The sequence below is a fragment of the Rana temporaria genome, chromosome 6, assembly GCF_905171775.1.
Source record: "Rana temporaria chromosome 6, aRanTem1.1, whole genome shotgun sequence".
NCBI lineage: Eukaryota > Metazoa > Chordata > Amphibia > Anura > Ranidae > Rana > Rana temporaria.
The window spans coordinates 116,265,269-116,286,682 of NC_053494.1; the positions used below are offsets into that span (position 1 = coordinate 116,265,269).

The 21,414-nt window shown below is 44.2% G+C and overlaps 1 protein-coding gene across 1 annotated transcript in view; it reads left to right on the plus strand.

Moving 5' to 3' along the window:
* SUMO1 (small ubiquitin like modifier 1) overlaps window positions 1-17,465 on the plus strand; it is a 29,983-nt gene extending 12,518 nt beyond the window's left edge. Inside the window, exons 2-5 of the mRNA XM_040357233.1 lie at window positions 731-808; window positions 3,212-3,289; window positions 5,938-6,009; window positions 16,841-17,465. Of these exons, the coding sequence (XP_040213167.1) occupies window positions 731-808; window positions 3,212-3,289; window positions 5,938-6,009; window positions 16,841-16,909 (297 nt within the window). The 3' untranslated portion in view covers window positions 16,910-17,465. The remainder of the gene's footprint in view (window positions 1-730; window positions 809-3,211; window positions 3,290-5,937; window positions 6,010-16,840) is intronic.
* Window positions 17,466-21,414: the final 3,949 nt, after the last annotated feature.

A 21,414-nucleotide genomic window follows, 5' to 3' on the forward strand; every position in this document is an offset into this window, starting at 1 on the left:
ATCATGGACGTTTGCAGCAGACAGTGACTGTCACCGGCGTATAAGATGACCCCCGACTTTGGATGCATTTTTTTGCATCCAAAAAGTCGTCTTATACGCCGGAAAATACGGTCTGTTGCATGTTAAAGGGACTTATGGGATTTCCCCCCCCCCCCAGAATCATACTTCTCTAGGTGGATACAGCATTGGTCAGATGCTGCATCTGTCCCCTGCCAGCTCTAACAATGAGACGCGAGCGATCAAACACAGCTGATCACTCGGTTCTCATAGGTCGTGAATAGAGAGCTGGTGACTGTCAGTCACCGCTCTCTGCCCCTCCCACCCTCGCTCACTGGAGTGCTAAGCTGTGGAGGGAGCGGCCGGCTCAGGCTCTCAGCGGCTGTGCCGGTCCAGGCATGTTGGCGGATCCTGACATTGTCGTGATCTTGTCCGAGCCTGGACCACAACTCTGTGACGTCAGCGGACAGCAAACTTCAGCCCACCGTCTGCTGAAAACAGGTCACAGGAGTGCAGAACAAACTGCATTCCTGTATTCATAGGAAGTACAGCTTTGGCTGTACTTCTCCTTGTAACTTTCATCAGATTAAAAGAGAAGTTCAGAAATGAAAAAAAAAAAATGAAAAAAAAAAAAAAACATACTCCCTTTGACTACATCATTAATCCCGACTACAGCCTCCCCCCACAAGTGTCAGTTTGGTGAATGTTTTTTGTGCTTTCTTTTGTTTTCCAGGAAGCCAAACCATCCAGTGAGGACTTAGGAGATAAGAAAGATGGAGGCGACTATATTAAACTGAAAGTAATTGGCCAGGTAAGCATTCACGAATCGGCGATGAAGGTTTTTCTGTAATAAAATAATCTTCATAAGTATGTTTAGGGAGTTTAAACTGAATGAAATTGAAATTGTAAGCTATAGACAATTTATAGGGTTCATTGTGATGTCGCCTAAATATTACTTTGTTGTCATTCTTCACATGCCTCTCCTGCACATACTGTCCCCTCCTATATACTTTACTGTTCTTTCCTGCATGCACTGCCTGCCATTCGTTCTCTCCACATTCTTCTTCTGCGCACACCGTTCCCTTTCATTTCTCTTTCGTTCATAGACGGACACAGCATCCTTTGACCTTAGGGTTATGTTCTTCCTACCAGGAGATTTTAAATCTCCTGGTAGGAAGAAGCATAACCCTAAGGTCAATGAAGGCTGTGTCCGTCTATGAACTCAGAGAAATGGATTTTACGGTGAGTACAAAAATCCTTTTTTCTCTTTCGTTCATAGACGGACACAGCCTTCATTGACCTTAGGGTTATGCTTCTTCCTACCAGGAGATTTAAAATCTCCTGGTAGGAAGAACATAACCCTAAGGTCAAAGGATGCTGTGTCCGTCTATGAACTCAGAGAAATGGATTTTACGGTGAGTACAAAAATCCTTTTATTCCCTACACTCCTTTCCTGCATGCTGCACTGCCTACCGTTCTTCCCTCCATGCCCCTCTTCTGCACATACTGTGCCCTCTCATACCTTGCACTTTTATCCTGCAAATATTGCCCATTCTCATACCCTTTGCACTCTTCTCTGCGCATATCGCCCCTTTTATACCCTCCACACTCCTTTCCTGTAGGGGTGCAACGGATAAAAAAACTCATGGTTCGGATCGTTCCTCGGATCAGAGTCATGAATCTGATCATTCCCCCCGTAATGCCCACATCACCCTCTCCCCTCTCCCCGTAATGCCCACATCCCCCCCCCCCCCCACTGTAAAGTCCAGATGTCCACACCCCCCCCCCCCCCCACTGTATATAGGAGGATTTGATAAACATGGTTAATGCACTCACATTTAGATGAAGTTACATGAGCCTATAGGTCCCAATATCAGGTCAAGGTGGCCGCTCCTGCAAAGCTGCTCCCTCCGTCTGTGTCTCTGTCCCTCGCTGGGCAGTTTAAGTATGGCTCCAATATCACTCCATGTAGATGCCCGCTACTGAGGAGGAGGAACTGGTGATCAAAACAAGGCTTGGAACTCGGGGGGGGGGGGGGGGGGGGGGGGGGATGCAGCAGGGAGATGGCGTCATCATTAGTGGACGCGTTTTCTGAGCACGCGCGCTACGATCGTATGGTCAGCTGCGCTCCTTTCTCAACAGACTTAACACAGAGGACGGCATAAGCTCATTTTAAATGAAGGAGGAGGGCGCGGAAGGGGAGGAGAAGGATTAACTGATAGACATGCTATGGGGCCGGATACATGTAGCAGAAAACAAATGGCACATATATTTAAAAACAATAGAAGACCATAATGGATGCTAAAGAGTGGACCAAGATGGCCGCCGCTCCGGACGCTAGACCAAAGCCGCGGCCTTTCCTATGGTCGAGACAGTGGCGCTCACAATCCGTGGATCACGTGGTGTGCCGAACCTAACACGTTGACCCGTTCGGATGACGGATCAATGACGATCCATTGCACCACAACTTTCCTGCATAAACTGCCTTCCGTCATTCCCTCCATACTCTTCTGCTCATACGCTGCCTTATACCCTCCACACTCACCTTTCATACATTGCCAGCAGTCATAGCTTCTGCACTCGTCTACTTCACATACTTTCTGCCTTTATAGTGCATATACAGCGCTTCACCTTTTCCACATTTTGTTATGTTACAGCCTTATTCCAAAATGCATTCAATTCATTATTTTCCTCAAAACTCTGCAAACGATACCCCATAATGACAATGTGATTTTTTTTTTTTTTTTTAATCTTTGAAAATGTATTAAAAATAAAAAACATTCCACTGATCAACAACCTGATTGGGGGAGAAGGGCCTTGGGTGACCAAGAACCCGATGGTCACTCTGACGTAGCTCTAGCATTTCTCTGTGGAGAGCGGAGAACGTTCCAGGAGAGAAGTCATCTCTGTAGCACTCCACCAGTCAGGCCTGTATGGTAGAGTGGCCAGACAGAAGCCCACTCAGTAAATGGCACATGGCAGCCCACCTGGAGTTTGCCAAAAAGCACCTAAAGGACTCTCAGACCATGAGAAACAAAATGCTCTGGTCCGATGAAACAAAGATTTGGTCTGAATGGCAAACACTTTCAGAATTATTTGTAATATCCCCAACTTTACCCATTTTGTAACATTTACCTTTTGCTAGTGAGTAATAAATCAGATACTACTCGTTTTGTCCTTGACGACCAGCTTTTTTTTTTTTTTTTTTTTTTAGGACAGCAGTGAAATTCACTTTAAGGTAAAGATGACGACGCACCTGAAAAAGCTGAAAGAATCATACTGTCAGAGACAGGTAATTGAATTGCAGGCTGTGGCTCACTGATGTTTAGAATTACATATTTGTCTTAGTGTGTGTGTGTGTGTGTGTATAAAAAGTGTACTGGGGGCGCTATGGAGTAATATGTAATTACACAACTTATCCTATAATATGCAACAACAAGTAAATTAATAAAAATGTGTCCTGTTGTACGTGATAAATCAATTAATAGTAAATAATAAAGTCCCATTGGTGCAAACAAAGATGCAACATCAATGCTCGAATATCCTCTAGATATATTTCTTGCTGTGATACAAAAACCGTCTCCGATCGTGCAAACTTAATTGATCTTACACCACCTGGATAATTAGTACGACACCCAATGTGCACAAGTAGTAAATTGTGCTTACCAGACCTGGTTGACCTCTTCAATGAAAAAGACTGTCAGATGCGCTTGATCAGGATAATGCCTGCAGACATATAAATCGTCTGGAGCATGTACAATACCTCACCCTCGGAATGTTGAGATTTTAGAACATGGAGTACAAACAGAGAGCTTCCATAGTGCAACGCTATTTTATTAAAATGGGATAAAAACACCAGACAATTGGCTACTCACATAAAAAGTGCCCTTCTCCCAGCACTGGGGCTGCAAGCTTTGATAAAAAAACACTGGCTCTCCCACCTCCAGGGAAGTGACATAGGACATAGTACACATGACCAGGTTCCGCCGCCGACGTACGTTTTCGTATAGTTATGTTTTTAAGGGGCTTGGAAACGTAACTATACGAAACGTACGTCGGCGGAACCTGGTCACATGTATGTCCTACGTCACTTCCTGATCGTCTGGATAGTGTCAGCAGCTGGTGGAATGCACGCCACCACGGAGGTGGGAGAGCCAGTGTATATGAAAGCGGTGTTCAAACCACACATGTGAGGCATCGCCACGATTGGTAGAGCGAGAGCAATAATTCTAGACCTCCTCTGTAACTCAAAACATGCGACCTGTAGTATCGCCTATAGAGATTTTAAAGGGTAAAAGTTTGTCACCATTCCACAAGCGGACGCAATTTGAAGCGTGACATGTTGGCTATCAATTTACTCGGGGGTAACATTATCTTTTACAACATAAAATAAATCGGGCTAACTTTACTGTTGTCTTATTTTTAATTTTTTTTAAAAGTGTATGTATTTTTTTTCTTGCAAATACGGTGTGACAAAGTATTAAAAACGAAAAGAACTCTGGACAGCCGCACTCCAAAATGACTTAAAATAAAGTTGGTCTTTTAATGTAAAAAGTACATACAGGCACTGCAAACAACAGATACAGATTGGCCGACGCGTTTCACGCTGCAATTCAGCGCTTAGTCACTAAGCGCTGAATTGCAGCGTGAAACGCGTCGGCCAATCTGTATCTGTTGTTTGCAGTGCCTGTATGTACTTTTTACATTAAAAGACCAACTTTATTTTAAGTCATTTTGGAGTGCGGCTGTCCAGAGTTCTTTTCGTTTTTGCTACAATCAGCATTGCCGGCACCCTGGTGGTTCAAACTACCCTTGATGATCTACGAGACTCACCTGGAGCGGTGAAAGAAATTGTCTGTTTGTCTTATCTGGTGTGACAAAGTATTGCAAGGACCGCCATTTTATTCTCTAGGCTGTTAGAATAATAATAAAAAATTTATATATATATATTTATTTATTTATTTATTTATTTATGGGGGTTCTAAGTAAAGGGAGGGAGATGGCAACAGGCAGGGAAGCCCCATTAGCATTGCTGGTTGTCTTGTCAAACCAACGGCCACCACAAGAGGGCGCCAGATTCCAGAAGGAACCATAGGACTGCAGAAGGCCGCAAAGCCGCGGCCTCAATTACCGGACAGCGTGGCCCGACACGATCGCTAGGGGGGGTGCGCACGAAGACCGGGTACCCCAGCTGTGCCACCCTAGGTGCCAGGTCGCTAATTCTAGTCGCAATTGTGACCTGGTGCCCAGGGTTTGTCAAGCCCTGGTTATTTCATTGGGCTGTGATGTGCAAAACACAGTAGCTCTCTGGAACGAAAGATTCTTTGCATATTAGTCTCTATGTGCTATTGTTGTTGCACTTTTGCTGTTTTCTGTATTGCATTGTGATTGCCCCACAGTAACTACTCCTCCTCACAGAAGTAAAGCTTCTCTTTTGCCAAACCGTGTAATACAGGTTCATAAAGTACCAGGGCTAGTATTATCGACCCCGTGTAGATTGATTTGATTTAATTTTCACCCACAATAACGTCTCCACACAACTCTGATCACCTTTGCGATGGAGTTCTTCTTAATTTTTCTGTCATAAAAGGCGCATACATTCACCTTCCATGTCCAGTATTCTAGTATAAGGAAGATGGCAATTTTAGGTGATCGGTTTGGTATATTTCTCCAGAGGACTGGAGGCCTGGCACTTGTCATGGTTTGTTTTAATATATTACTATATAACCACTTTTTGCAGTTCACTTTCTGTTTTGTTACTCTGGAAGATTAGGAGTTTATTTTGCTTTAGTATTTTATTTTTTATTTTAACCATTTGCTATTGGGCTTAAACTGAGGCTAGTAGTAACTTTTCCCCACTGTTTAGTCAACCCATTTTGGGCTATACCCTTTTGCCATTGTATTAATAAATAACATTTATCTTTTCTTTTTTTTTTTTAGGGCGTTCCCATGAATTCTCTAAGGTTTCTTTTTGAAGGACAGAGAATTTCAGATCACCAGACCCCGAAAGAGGTTAGTTGTGTACAAATATTGCATAGTTTGTTGCAGGCATGTGATATAGAAATAGTTATTTTAATCATACAGGACAAAGGCTTAAATATTTATAGACTTTGGGTTCTAGGCTGGTACCGTCAGGTGACTGGTCACTGGCAAAGATTTTCGGGGACATGTCCCCCCCATGACCCTACCTCACTCTGTGGGTCCTCGGTTTTTTGCTGGTGTCCCAAGATGATGGACCTCTTTTCCGTTTTGGAGAAATTGATGTTCGCTAACTAGACTGCTGTTTTACTTTGAACCTTTAAACAACTTTTCTTTCTCGTACATCACGGGACACAGAGAAGCATAGTAATTACTATGTGGGTTATAGTCTACCTATAGGTGATGGACACTGGCACGCCCTTAAGGCAGGAAGTTCCCTCCCATTTCGCCAGTGTCTAAGGTGGTCGTCACGCGATAAACATCTTGGAAAGCTTCGCTTTATAGCAAACCTACTTCCGCATCTGTCCAAATTGCTTCTTAGCCAAAGTGGTCGGTACCTGGGCCTCGGTTAAGAAGAACGAGGTTTTGTAATGCTTCTCATTGAGGGCTGGATCCTGGGGTTCAGGGATTTTGGTCATACCCAATACCAAAAAGCTTACTGACAGGATGCAGTACAGGTCCAGGGGTGTGGTGTTCCTGTCCATGGACCCCGGTCCCTGAAGGTCTGCAGACTTTGCTCTCCGTGATGGGCAAAGATTGGGCTGTCTGTGTTTGCAGAGTCCTGCGGCGTTGGATCAGGTAAGTGAAGGTGCTTTCAGAACTTGGTTCTGAAAGTTTCCTTCTTTTTGAGCCATTATGCTTTGCCTAAGCTGCCTGTCTGTGCCTCTCCTATCACTTGTCCTGGTAATACAGTGGGGAGGAGGGGTGTCTATGCTCAGTCATTTAGCCCCCTCCTGTGCTGATAATAGCAGGGAAAAGTTGTCCAAAAGTTTTGGCTACAAGTGGTCTTACCTGGTCCTCACATGGTAGCTGCGGTTGGCGCCAGACCTTGTGCACAGGAGCGTCAGCGCCACGTGCGTGGGCGTGCATAGTACATGTCATAGGCGCGCAATTGCGGTAAATTTATGCGCCTCATCTAGTGCGCACGCATATGCGTGGGGCTTCAGATGCGTGTGCGGCAACATTTGCGTGCGCTGCCCCATGATGAACGCGCAGCGGCGTATCTCAGCTGTTCTCTGAGGCTAGAGATTGCAGGACAGAGCAGGTCAGGTGACTTGCACCCTGTCCATAAAAGCTCAGTCCACCTCACCCATCCTGGCTGACGGTAGACACAGAGTATTTGTGCACAAGTTTTCAGTATTTCTACTGGATAGTGGACAGTGACATTCGCTTAATGCGCATAGTGGGCTCTGCATCTCGCTGACCATCAAATAGCAGCGTCAGTGCTGGTCTATTGGCAATTTTTGTGAGTACCTCGCCTTTACTATGGCAAAAGGCTCAGGGACTAGAAGTGCAAAGGGATTGCCATCAGGCTCGGAGGATCTCGGGCATGCTCCTGTGGCTATTTCCTCTCCTGATAAATTAGAGGAGGCCCAGGGTGAACCAGGGAGAGAAAAACGCACAAGGTCCCCCACTCCCTCTGCAGAGTTCCTCATGGCGGAACAACTATCCTTGGAAGAGGTTGATTTACCCTCAGGGGATCAGGTAGATGGTCAGTCAGAGGTCTCGGACTCTGAGGATTCTACCCTGGGGGAACCATTTTCGGTTTCTCAGTTCGAAAGATTGTTGGTGCAGTCCCTTACTGAGATGGTCCGTTCGGCCTTCAAGTTGCCCCTTTTAGAGCCAGCATCGAGTTCAGTCTCTTCCTTGGGTTCTTTAAAAGCCCCTCAAGCTACCTATTCCTTCCCAGTTCATCCTCTACTGGAAGGTCTTATCTATAAGGATTGGGAACATCCAGATAGTGTTTCTTCCTCCTAAAATGTTTTCGGTTTTATACCCCATGGAGGAGAAATTCACTAAACAGTGGGGTGTCCCTACGGTGGACGCAGCTATATCTTGTGTGAACAAGACTTTGACCTGTCTGGTGGACAACGTTCAAATGTTCAAAGACCCGACAGGCAAGAGATTAGAAACGCTGTTGAAAACCTTGTTCGCTACAGCCAGAGGGGTAGCCCAACCTGCAGTAGCGGCTATTGGTATTTGCCAAGCCTTAAAAGACCAGTTAAAGGTGGTCTTGAAGGATATTGCAGCTCAACAGGCTCGGGAATTGGCTGAATTTTCCAAGGCATTATGCTTTGCGGTAGATGCTATCAAGGACTCCATACAACAGTCCTCCCGTCTCACGCTCCTTTTAGTTCATTTGCGCAGACTACTCTGGTTGAAGAACTGGTCAGCTGAAACCCCTTGCAAGAAACTTCTGGCAGGGTTTTCTTTCCACGGGGAGCGTTTATTTGGGAAAGATCTGGATAGATTTATCCAGAAAATTTCCAGTGGCAAAAGCACACTGTTACCAGTGAAGTAAAGGTTTAGGGGTACCCCCTCCTTTAAAAATTCTTCCTCTCGTGTTCCTAGCACTTCCACTGCCAGGCAGTTCCGATGGCCTCCCGGATTGTTTAATGCGGGAGGAAAACCGCAAGACCAGCCTCAGGCCTCCAAAAAACCTTGGAACCGTAAGCCGGCCAAGCCTGCACCTAAGTCGGCATTATGAATGTGGGGGGGGGGAGACTTCAGCTGTTTTCAGGGGCTTGGCAAGGGAGGATCCAAGACAATTGGGTCCTCTCTACGGTTTCTGTGGGCTACAGGCTGGATTTTGCGCGAATTTCCTCCACCCCGCTTCCTGGCCTCAAGCGTCCCGAAAGACCTGGGAAAAAGAAAAGCCCTAGCATTGGCCTTGGATCATCTGTTATGCCAAGGGGTGATCAGGGAACTGCTGCTGGAAGAGCAAAGTTTGGGTTTTTATTCAAATCTTATCACCGTTCCCAAGCCAAATGGAAACGTAAGCCCTATTCTGGATCTCAAGGCCTTAAACCAGTTCCTAAATGTCCGATCTTTCCGGATGGAAGCGATCCGGTCGGTGGTCGCCTCCTTACAAGGAGTGGAACTATTAGCGTCCATCAATATAAAGGACGCATACCTACACATACCTATCTTCCTCAACCATCGGAAGTGGTTACGCTTCGCAATAAATTAACAACATTTTCAGTTCGTGCCCTTTCCTTTCGGTCTGGCCACCGCACCTTGTGTATTCACGAAGGTACTAGCCCCCCTGTTGGCCAATCTTAGGTCTCAGGGCATATCTATAGTAGCCTATCTGGACGATCTTATGAAGAAGAGGGGGTGTAGTTGTGCAGATCAAGCCTTATTATAAGGTATTCTGGCCTCTCACCTGAAATAAGGCTAAATGAGCCTATTATTGATGTCACAGAATCCCCAGCAGGTTCAAATGTGAATCCGTTTCTCCAGGTCAGCCCAGCTTACTCCAAACATCAGGCCTCAGATTTCCCAGATCGCTCCCACACTGGCACTCAATGAAAACACTGGGTTACCCATGCAAGACTTGTTTTACTTGTAAACATACTAAAGAAAGCAAAAAGAAAACAAACTTTTTTAAATCCAGCTTTACAGCAAAAGAGTATAAAATCAAAGACTTGATCTCATGTAGAACGGAAGGAGGTGTATACCTCTTAGAGTGCCCACCCACGGCTCTTCAACCTATGATTAAGTGGCGTCGATCTGCAACGCGTCAGAGGAGAGCCGTCGGTGACGTCATCTCCGCTCGCGGCCGAGAGCGGAGAACTGCTGAAAACTTAACACTGTCATCATCTGCATGCTGATCAGTCATTTTATGTGAGTGCTATTAATTTTCTATTAAAATGTTATTTGCCTACTACACTATGGGGATTCCACTGTGTTTTCATTGAGTGCCAGTGTGGGAGCGATCTGGGAAATCTGCGGTCTGATGTTTGAAGTAAGCTGGGCTGACCTGGAGAAACGGATTCGCATTTGAACCTGCTGGGGATTCGGTGACATCAATAATAGGCTCATTTAGCCTTATTTCAGGTGAGAGGCCAGAATACCTTATAATAAGGCTTGATCTGCACAACTACACTAAATGATCGTGCGGTGGATTGCAGCATCATTTTTCAAGCACTATTGCACTTTGGGGATTATCCAATCAAGCACTTAATTATCGGACTTTGTTTTTTGGAGCACTGTGCACTTTGGAAATTTTATTGAAGCACTGTTATTAGTTTGAACACTCTTTATTTAATTTTGGCACGTTTTTGTGCACATAATAGACTATCTTGAAATTATTTATTATTGATCATATATTCTGGATTTTACTTGTTCACTGTTCATATATTTATGATTTTTTGCATGGGACTTTTCACTTATTCAGGAATTTTTTTTGCACATTTTATATTTATTATTGCAATTTTTTTGACTGGAAAAAACATTTTCAGTCACCTACTTTTGAATTTTTATTATCTTCACGTTATCCATCCCTCTCATCATGGTTGTTGATGTATGGTGTGATATAAGGAAATAGGAGTGGAACACGTTTAAATTGGATACACTGGTCAGTCATTTACGTTGATGTGCGTTTGCGTATATGTGAGATTATTTATATTGACCATTTAATAATTTTTATTTGGCAAGCGCCACTACACCCCCTCTTCTTCATATGATCCTCGGTGTGTGAGCACCTTTTTAGTAGTGGCTGCTGCTTTTTAATTTTAATTTTCTCATTCATTTTATCTTAGTATTTTATTATTTAAGTTTTAGTGCCCTTGTTTAGAGTGGTTTTGCGCATTAGTTCCCCCCTTTTACATATCTGGACGATCTGTTGTTGGTAGATCGTTCAGTTGCCGATCTAAACTCGGCAGTACACAGAACCGTGAGATACCTGGAATCCATAGGTTGGGTTCTCAACCTGGACAAGTCAGCCTTGGTGCCTGTGAAAAGACTTGAGTATTTAGGTCTACTCATAGACACAGATCAGAGAAACATATTTTTTTGCCCCAGATAAAGGTCGATCCTTTAAGGGAGCTAGTTCAGTTGGTCAGTTCAAATCTGGGCGGAAAAGCATATCTGCGATTTTTCATTCCGGGAATAGACAATTGGCAGACAGACTTTCTAAGTCGCCAACAGTTGCTCCCAGGAGAGTGGACTCTTCACCCCGACATCTTCCAGGGCATTTGTCAGAGGTGGGGAACACCAGATGTGGATCTCTTGGCATCAAGATTTAATGCGGAGGTGGACAACTTTCTGTCCCGGACGAGGGATCCACTCGCTTGCGGAATGGATGCGCTGGTGTTTCCCTGGGATAAATTTTCCCTAATTTAAGTGTTTCCTCCGCTGCAATTATTACCCCGTCTCCTTCGCAGGATAAATTCAGAAGAAAAAAGTGATTCTAGTCGCTTCAGCTTGGCCCAGAAGGGCTTGGTACGCAGAGATTGTAAGGATGTCAGTGGGACATCCATGGACTCTTCCGCTTCGTCCAGACCTGTTTTCTCAGGGGCCAATATTCCACCCTTCCTTGCGGTCTCTAAATTTAAACGGTCTGGCTGTTGAATCCCATATCCTAAAGAGGAGGGGTCTCTTTAATTCAGTAGCGTCTACTCTAATTAATGCCAGAAAGCCAGCGTCCAGGCTTATTTATTACAGAGTTTGGAAGTCTTATGTGGCCTGGTGCGAAGCCAAAGGGTGGCATCCCCGAAGGTATGTCATTGGCAGAATTCTAGATTTTCCGCAGTTGGGGGCAGACATGAAGTTGGCCTTAAGCACCATCAAAGGCCAGATCTCGGCCTTATCAATATTTTTTCAAAGGCCACTGGCTACACATTCTCTGGTTAAGACCTTCTTACAAGGGGTGATCCGTGTTAATCCTCCAATCAATACCCCCTTGCGTGGGATCTGAATCTGGTCCTTTCTGCTTTGCAGAGGCAACCCTTTGAGCCTCTGGCTCACATTCCCTTGGTCCTCTTGACCAGGAAGGTGTTTTTTTTGGTGGCCACAACCTCTGCTAGGAGGGTATCAGAGTTGGCGGCCTTATGTAAGGGAGCCATACCTAATTCTTCACAAGGACAGAGTAGTCCTACAGCCCCATCCGGCCTTCCTTCCTAAGGTTGTTTCAAACTTTCATTTGAACCAGGATTTGTTTCTTCCAGAGCCTAGTTCTGCAAAAGAGAAGTCATTGCATACTCTGGATGTACTGAGAGCAGTTAGGATCTATCTTAAGGCTACTGCTCAGATTTGGAAAACAGACATTTTATTTATTCTGCCAGAATGTCCCAGATGTGGACAGGCAGTGTCTAAGTCCACTATCTCCAAATGGATTCGACAAATCATTACTCAAGCCTATGGCTTGAAGGGAAAGGTTCCTCTGTTTAAGGTTAAAGCACATTCCACTAGAGCGGTGGGTACTTCCTGGGCAGTGCATCATCAAGCCTCCATGGCTCAGGTCTGCAAGGCTGCGACTTGGTCGTCTGTCCATACTTTCACTAAATTTTACCAATTGGATATAAGGAAAACCGAGGAAGTTGCCTTTGGGCGCAGTGTGCTGCAGGCTGCAGTTTGATCCCTCACGTCTGATGGCGCCCGGCTTATTTTTTTTGGGTCTCCCTCCCCTCATTAGCATTGCTTTAGAACATCCCACATAGTAATTGCTATACTTCTCTGTGTCCCGTGATGTATGAGAAAGAAAATAGTATTTTTTATAACAGCTTACCTGTAAAATCCTTTTCTTGGAGTACATCACGGGACACAGAGTTCCCGCCCCTCTTTATGGGGAATTGGGACACTTATTGCTTGCTACAAAACTGAGGTACTCCCGGTATGGGAGGGGTTGTATAGGGGAGGGAACTTCCTGCCTTAAAGGGGGCAGTGTCCATCACCTGAAGGTAGACTCTATAACCCACATAGTAATTACTATGCTTCTCTGTGTCCTGTGATGATGTACTCCAAGAAAAGGATTTTACAGGTAAGCTGTTATAAAAAATCCTATTTTCACAGTCTTCTTTTTTATTTATATATATATATATATATTTTTTTAAAGTGTATTTTGTGGGTGTACTCGAGAGAGAAGCCGGACTGCAGGAGTAGGCAGGCCTCCCCCAGAGGCAATCTGCCACCTTTCTCCGTTCCCCGGGTGGCAACGGCGGGTGTGTGAGGGGGTCCTCCCACACAGACCGTCCTACCTGCTCCGCTTTGAAGCCCAATGGGGCAGAGGGACTCCCTATAAGGGAGTGAGAGGATCTAGCCCGCTCAACCAGCCCCGTTAGTCCTTCGTCTCTCTTTTTTTAGAGACCGCGTGGTCAAAGTGCGTGTATGTTAACCCAATTTCGAGTGCGTGTAAGTGTGGTGTTTTTTTTTCACAGTCTTCTAATACAGGGATCTCTGAAACTTCCCATGAGTCATTGTAAAACTCTGAGATTCACAGATATGATTAGGCACGATGGGTATTGTAGTTCCTGAACAACTGGAGGGCCATTGTTTAGTGACCCCTGTTCTAATACAACAATAGAAGCAGTGCATCTGGATCAGTGTAACTTCAGTCCAACCATGGGACTGACTAAAGCCTCATACGATCCGATTGTTGGCCAATCGAGTGTCTAATTTTTGTCCAAAGGACGTGTGCCAGGAACTTGTCTTGCATACTAACGGTACACAATTTTCAGCCAACAAACAAACTCCGTGACATGCTACGAGTAATTTCAGCTCTTGAGCACCACCCTTTGGGCCTCTTCTGCTAATTTCGTGTTTGAGCATTGATACCGAGCATGCGTGTTTGTACTTTCTACTTTTGTGTGATGGACTTGTGTACTGACGATACGAAAGTCGGACAACAGACTGCTGTCCACCTGAAAATTTACTAGCATGTCCTTTTAACATTTGTTGGCTGAAAGTTGGGACAACAAGTGCCAGAAGGAGTGTACTAACAGTCAGATTTTAGGACAACAGACAATCCCCTGCCAACAATTGGATCGTGTGTACCCATATGATTTTAGCTTTGTTTCAGGCACGCCCCAAGCAACCCACCCGACTAACGCAGACTTTTTTTTGCACCAGTGTCACAATTCTTCATGCAGCTAGCTGCTTTATTACATCATTGTCCACGCCTCAGAAATGCCAGGCTCCTTCAGCTGTACGTCTGTAGTGAGTAGAATCCCAATATGCCTGCCCTGGGAGAGCCAAACATAGAAGGAAATGGAGAGGACCTGTAAGGTGGTGCTAGAGGAAGCCACAGAAGATTTCTCACCCCATATCAAAACTTCAAAGAATATGCAAAATGAATTTGCAAATGTGCTTATGCTCACGGTGCGAATTATCCTCTAGATATAACTTGCATTGGATGCTCTGGTAATGCCATGGACTCATTTCAGGCTGATCTATGCATTTCTTCCCATGCGCATTTTGCCTCAACTTCCACGCAGAATAGAGCAAGAGACGCACCAAATTTGCCCAGAAGATTCTGGTACAGGCATACTCAGACTGTTGGACAGTCCCTGGCTTCTTCCCAACTGGCCTGACTTGCTGTCCCTAGACCCTCTATTCCATTTGCTTCTAAGTCTCTAGCTTTAATTGCATGGCTGTAGAAGTTCAAGTTTTTAAAGATCTTTACAAGTTCAGGTCCTAAAAGGGTTCGAGTCTGTCATCCCCTTCCCTACCTTGCTTAACCACTTCAGCCCCGGAAGGATTTGCACCCTTCATGACCAGGCCATTTTTTGCGACACGGCACTGCATCACTTTAACTGACAATTGTGCGGTCGTGCTACGATGTACCCTAACAAAATTGACGTCCCCCCCCGACAAATAGAGCTTTCTTTTGGTGGTACGGCATACAGCCATTCACGCAGGAGAGCCGACCTGCCGCATTATATCTGCGTTAGCTGGTTGGCTAGTAGTTAAAGCAAGAAAAGCCATTTCCAGAGATGTACACCATTTGTACCTGTAATCCTTCTTTGCCTGGTATGAACACCATATACCAGTGTGTATTAGGCCCCCTTGCAGCACCTTAATCCAGTTCTCTCTTCCCTGAAACCGCCCTTTGAACCCATCAGGGAAATCCCCCTTAGATGATCTCTGCTGCAAAGTAGCCTTCTTGGTTGCCAACACATTTTTTTTTTTATACTTGTTTCACACATAGCAGCAGCTGTTTTCTCACAAGGACAAGTTCGTTTTATGACCATGGCCACCTTCCTAAGGCGACATCAGTCTACCTCAGTGAAGACCTGTTACTTTGTGCCCTACTCTGAAACACCCAAAAGCTTTTCACTGCCTAGACATAGGCAGAACCATCAGAATATACACCAAAGCTACATCTTCTACCAAAAAACAAACAAAACCGACTGGGATTGATTTACTAAAACTGGATAGTGTGAAATCTGGTGCAACTGGGCATGGTAGCCAATTCGCTTCTTACTTCAGCTTGTTCAATTAAACTTTGACAAAAAAACCTGGAAGATGATTGATTTCTGTGCAGAGCTACACCAGATTTTGCACTTCAGTTTTAGAAAATCATCCCCTCTCTCTTCATCTTGCTCTCCGGATCTTGTCGTGGCCAAAAATCGGACATCGCTAGATGGATAAGACCGCTCATCTCAAAAGGGTTTACACTATAACAGGAAAAGCTCCTCAAGCATTTCTACATGCGCTCTCCAACAGATCAGTGTGCGCTTCCTGGGGATTCCAACATCAAGTATCTGTTCCCCTGCTTTGTAAGGCCATGACCTTTGTCCTCTTCATACCAGGTAGATGCCCAATTGTCTTCCTGCAGCGGCACGCTGAAGTTGGGTCTGTTGGTATCTGTTGTTGGGCCTGTGGGTCAGATATGCAGGGGTGAACACTAGCATTGCTATTCTTCATGAGTGGGGTGTCATAAATGCAGTAGATTCATGCATGTCATGTTGCCATAATTTTTTATTCTATTTGAATTTCTAAGCAGCAGAATAGTCCGATAGGAAAACTTCCATCAACAGCCACAAAGAGATATTACATTTTTTTTCCTCCTAGGTTGAACTATTTAAAGCGGAGCACCACCCAAAAATGGAGCTTTAACTTTTCGGAACCCACCCCCCCTCCAGTGTCACATTTGGCAACTATCAGGGGGGAGGAGGGGTGCAGATACCTGTCTAAGATAGGGTAGATGCACCTACTTCTGGGAACAATTTGTGCGGCAGACAAGCCCCTACCCGCACCCCCCTGCTGTCTCCCAGGAAATGCACTGTTCCCAGGAGAGAGCGGGGGCCAGTGACGGCGCGCTACCCGTGTATTGCGCAGTAGGGAACCGGGCAGTGAATCCGCAACACTTCACTTCCCGATTCCCTAACCGAGGATGGCGGTGCGATGTCATCCTCGGCTGATGACATCGCGAGCGTGCTGGACAGGTAAGTGTCTATTTTTTAAAAGTCAGCAGCTGCAGTATTTGTAGCTGCTGACTTTTAAAAAAAAATCAAAAATTTGGCGGAACCTCCGCTTTAACAAAATGTAGTTTACTGCATAATATGAAGAAGGTAACGACTGTTGGTCTTGTCTCTTCCCAAACACTTGCAGCACATCTTGATGAGGTGTGACATCAAACATGATCGTCAACTATGTTGTTTAACTGCTGCACAATGTACAAGTAGTGTGGTTTTGTTGCTGTAACCACAATGTTACTATAATGGCCTTGGACACAGTGACTGGGCTGGAAGCTGAATGCAGTGTCCTGCAAATGGTTATTTTTGTCATTTGATCGTGATACCTTGACAAAGAAGTGTTGTCAAAGACTGCTACCGCGCTCTGTTGGTTTTCATTTAAAACATTAAAATCTTCTGATGAATAACTCTTGTGATATAACCCTGTCTTCTTCTCTGTTTTACAGCTGGGCATGGAAGAGGAAGATGTTATTGAAGTTTATCAGGAACAGACTGGGGGACACTCTTCGTTTTAAAATTTCCCGGGTTTTTTCATCCCTTTTTTTTTGGCACTTCCTTTATTTGCCATGTTGGATTTTTTTCTTTTATTTTGTAATATGCTGTTTTACCTTCCCTACGTACTGTTTCATTTCTCGCCGTATCAAGCCAGCTGTTGTCACCTGAACATCACTTCATTTCAGCTGCAACAGTATGATGTACCAAGATGAGCAACTTCTGCATACTGCATCAGTTATGGCCTTTCTGTCTTCTCTGCTTCTAAACAGTGAGGATCCAGCATGGAAAAGACATGGTAATGTGAAGACAGGGCGAGAACGAGCTGGGGACTTTGGAACTGCTTCACTTCTAAAGTAGAATAACCATGACACCATGAATAACTTCATTGTTCCAGCACCTGCCCAGGAGATGTAGGAAATATGTTCTTAGAAGTGTCCATGCTACACAATTCATTATGTACAAATGTTTGGTGTATCTTTTTATTTTTGTGGGGCATGGGTTTTAAAAAAAGAAAGAAAAAAGAAAAAAAATGCGTTGTCTGTATTGGCTTAATTGAAGTAATATTAAAAAAAAAAACACAAACATTTGTAAAACCTGCTCTCTGCTTTGTTATGGCTTTTCCCAGTGGAATTGAAGAAAACCTTCCATTTTAGAGATTTTCACTTTTAATTCAGTGGGTGTTTTTGGTAAAATCTTCTTTTGCAAGTGTTTGTTTAAAGAAACTCTGTCACTGTGCTAGGGGAAAAAAAAGATTGCTATTATGCCTAGCTATCGACCTGTTCCGTTTGGCAATGTTCAGATACTTCAAGGCAGTGTTCCACTTGACTACTTCCTTTAGTTCTTAAACCAGTGGTCTCTAAACTGCAGCCTGGGAGGCCAGATGTGGCCCTTTGCTCGGCTTTATCTTGCCCCTGACTCCCACTGGCCAGAGTCCAGCCCCCCTAAAGCTTGACAGTAAACTGGCCCTTTTCTTATAAACATTTCGAAGTCCCCTTTCTTAAACATTCCTATTATATATTCTTATTCACTATGATGGGCTGCCTCACTGGGCACTAGCAATTTTCAGGAGGCAAAAAAGGGACAGGCAAGTTACAACACTGTTTAGTGCTGATGATTTGCAGAGCATTTAGGCCTAATGCCCCTTTCACACTGGGGCAGGAGGTGCGGTGGCAGTATAGCGCTGCTAATAATAGCGGCGCTATACCGTCAGAATTCGGACGCTAGCTGTGCGGTATTAACCCCCGCTAGCGGCTGAAAAAGGGTTAATACTGCCCGCAATGCACCTCTGCAGAGGCGCATTGCGGGCGGTATTACCGCGGTGTCCCATTGCTTTCAATGGGAAGGAGCGGTATACACACCGCTCCAAAGATGCTGCTTTCAGGAGATTTTGTTCTCTCCCGCCAGCGCATCGCCTCAGTGTGAAAGCCCTCGGGGCTTTCACATTGAGAACACTGGGCAGGAGTTTTTCAGGCGGTATTTAGGCGCTATTTTTAGTGCTAATCCGTTATTTAGGCGATATTTTTAGCACTAAACCGCTTGAAAAACTCCTCAGTGTGAAAGGGTCCTAAAGCATTCGTCAAGGCAAAATGAAACCACAAACATTTGTAATACATGCACATTTTTGCATATTTTTTAATCCCTTTAAAAAACCTACAGAAAAATACCCGTTTCTTTGCCAGAAATGCACCCAGCTCCTTTGTTCTGGCGTGAGATGACACAGTGGGGTTGATTTTATATAAAACTGGAGCATGCAAAATCTGGTGCAGCTCTGCATAGAAACCAGCTGATTGGCTACCATGCACAGCTGCACCAGATTCTCAGAATTTTATTAAACCCCCACAGCATTTTTGTCGACTGAGTGGTGTCAGCCCTGCCTATATGTCTTTTGCTGAACTACTCTTACCCATATCTCCACAACATAAGTCTAATTATTCTGTAGTCCAAATTAAGAACTAGAAGGGCTCTTTGAAATACTGCAGGAAGTATACAGGAGATATAACGTTTTTGCACAAGGTATACCAAAATTCTTTCAATAACATACACAGGCCACAAGGGAACAAATAAGAGAAGTTTATTTTTGGAGTTTACATACAGTACAGGTTAATGGTAGGACATTGCATACAGTTACCTCTACATTGCATGCTCTTTACACTGGAACGTAGTTTGTGTCTTTCTTTTTTTTTCTTTGTATAGTGACGAAGTTGCTTTATAAAAGAAATAAACTGGGGTAGATATCTACTGCATAGAGAGTAATGGCGTGAAGATCTTTCTACTTGTTTGTTGCATCATAACCCCTGTGTCCTGCATTTTTTGGCAAAAACTTGGAAAACTGTAAACACGGACTGAGAAACCCAAAATCTGTACATTTCTCAAAAATGATGGTAATGTTTTTTTTAAATGTCTTGTTGGTTAAAGAATTTTTCTTTTTGAGTTTTCTTTTGTCTATAAACATTTTATTCAATGTCTGTTATCTTAAAAAAAAAAAAGCTTAAACCTTTTCATGCGCATTTACAGTCTGTACAGTCGCCATTAGATTTACCAACAACTACATCGTATGAGCGCTACCTAGCTGTTTATAACCTGAATGGATCTTTCTGCACTACATAGTTGATTTATGTAAATCTAAAGCTTTCCACACACAAAACAAACTACGTTTTGGGTTTATAATGGTAATAAACCCAAAAACAGATATGTTTTTGGGTTTATTACCATTATAAAACCAAAACGTACAAAACATTTTTTTTTTTTTAAATAACAAACATGTTATACTTCCCTCCACTGTGCAGCTAATTTTGCACAGAGTGGCCCCAAACCTGGTCTTCTGATGTCCCTCGGCTCCCACCTGCAAGAACTTTCCACCTTCATGCAAGCGAGCATGGTGGAAAGCTCTTGCGGGCGAACTCTTGTGATTATAGCTGGTCGCTATAGCTGCTCACTGTATCCTCGGTCCCGCGTCCGGCACGCTACGTCATTGGATATGATTGACAGCAGCGCATAGGATGCATTAAGGTGGAAAAAACCCAAACCTTTACAACCCCTTTTTAGGGTGGTGGCTGCATAGCTATGATTAAGGACCTTCTAGGCAGAAATGTGTTGGCGGATTGCTTTTAATGCTGTTACAATAATGGAAAGATTTGATGGATTCCTCTGTGCTAGATGCTTGCTTTACTTAGTGTAATGCTAGATGCACTGGCAGATTTAGATTAATCTGACAATTAGGGTTGCGCTGGTACTAAACATTTGCATGAGTACTTGTGCAAATGCGCCAATACCTAGAATCGATACCTTTGCATTGCGATTTGAGGCTATACTAAATAAATGGGCTCAAATCGCACTGCAAAGGATCACACGTGATTTGAACAGGAATGCGGTGCGATTCCTGTCCAAATCACATGTAGGTTTCCGCACCGCTCCTGTGTGAACCCAGACTTGTCATAGTGACTTCAGCCTGGGTTACATAGGAGCGATGTGGGAAATTGCATGTGATTCAGATAGGAATCACTGAATTCCTGTTCAAACCACATGTTTTGCAGTGCGATTTGAGCCATTTTGTATGGACTTAAATCGCAACGCAAAGATATAAGTACTGGTAAAAGAAAAAGAAAAAACAGTATCGGTGCAACCCTACTATCAAATAAAGCTGAACTCCTGCCAACACTTTTTAAAGCATTTAAAAAAACATATTCTTTACCTTTTTTTTTTGGGGGGGGGGGGGGGATAAGGGCTTTACATAAATGAATAAAGATGACTATTGTAACCCCTTATGTTAGTGTTAAAATCTAAGGCATGGGTCTTCAAACTACGGCCCTCCAGTTGTTCAGGAACTACAATTCCCATCATGCCTAGTCATGTCTGTGAATGTCAGTGTGTTACAATGCCTCATGGGATGTGTAGTTCTACAACAGCTGGAGGGCCGTAGTTTGAGGATCCCTGATCTAAGGCCTCATACACGCAACCTGTTTTCCTGGCAGAAAAACTGCCTGGAGAGCATTTAGCCAGGAATCCCGGCTGTGTGAATGCTCCCTAGCAGTTTTCCCGCCCGGGTATCCTGATGGGAAAATAGAGAACCCTGCGCTCTATTTTCTCGTCGGGTTTCCCGACAGAGTGTTTCCTGCTGAGAAAACCGGTCGGCTGTATGCTTACCTGAGTGTAAAAAAAAACGTGCATGCTTGTTAACACTTAGACACATGAGCGGTAGCATACAAAGTTAGTGTGGGGTGTAGCAAGATGGTGGCGACGGAATCTAATGTGACGAGACGCCGGCTCGTCGTAGTCGATGAGGTCACTGCGTTTTTGCCATTCAAAAAAATGGTGGTTCTTTTGGAGTGGCTGTCTGTATACACAGCTTTGCAAGGCAAGCTTGGCAGGAATCCCGTCAGGAAAAAGTTTTTTTTTTCCTGACGGGATTCCTGGCTGTGTGTACAGGGCTTGACTCCAGGTTTTATTTCACTTTATGAAAATGGTAGAAATCTCGCGCCAACTAATAATATAAAATATGAACCATAAATGTTAATAATTAATGAGC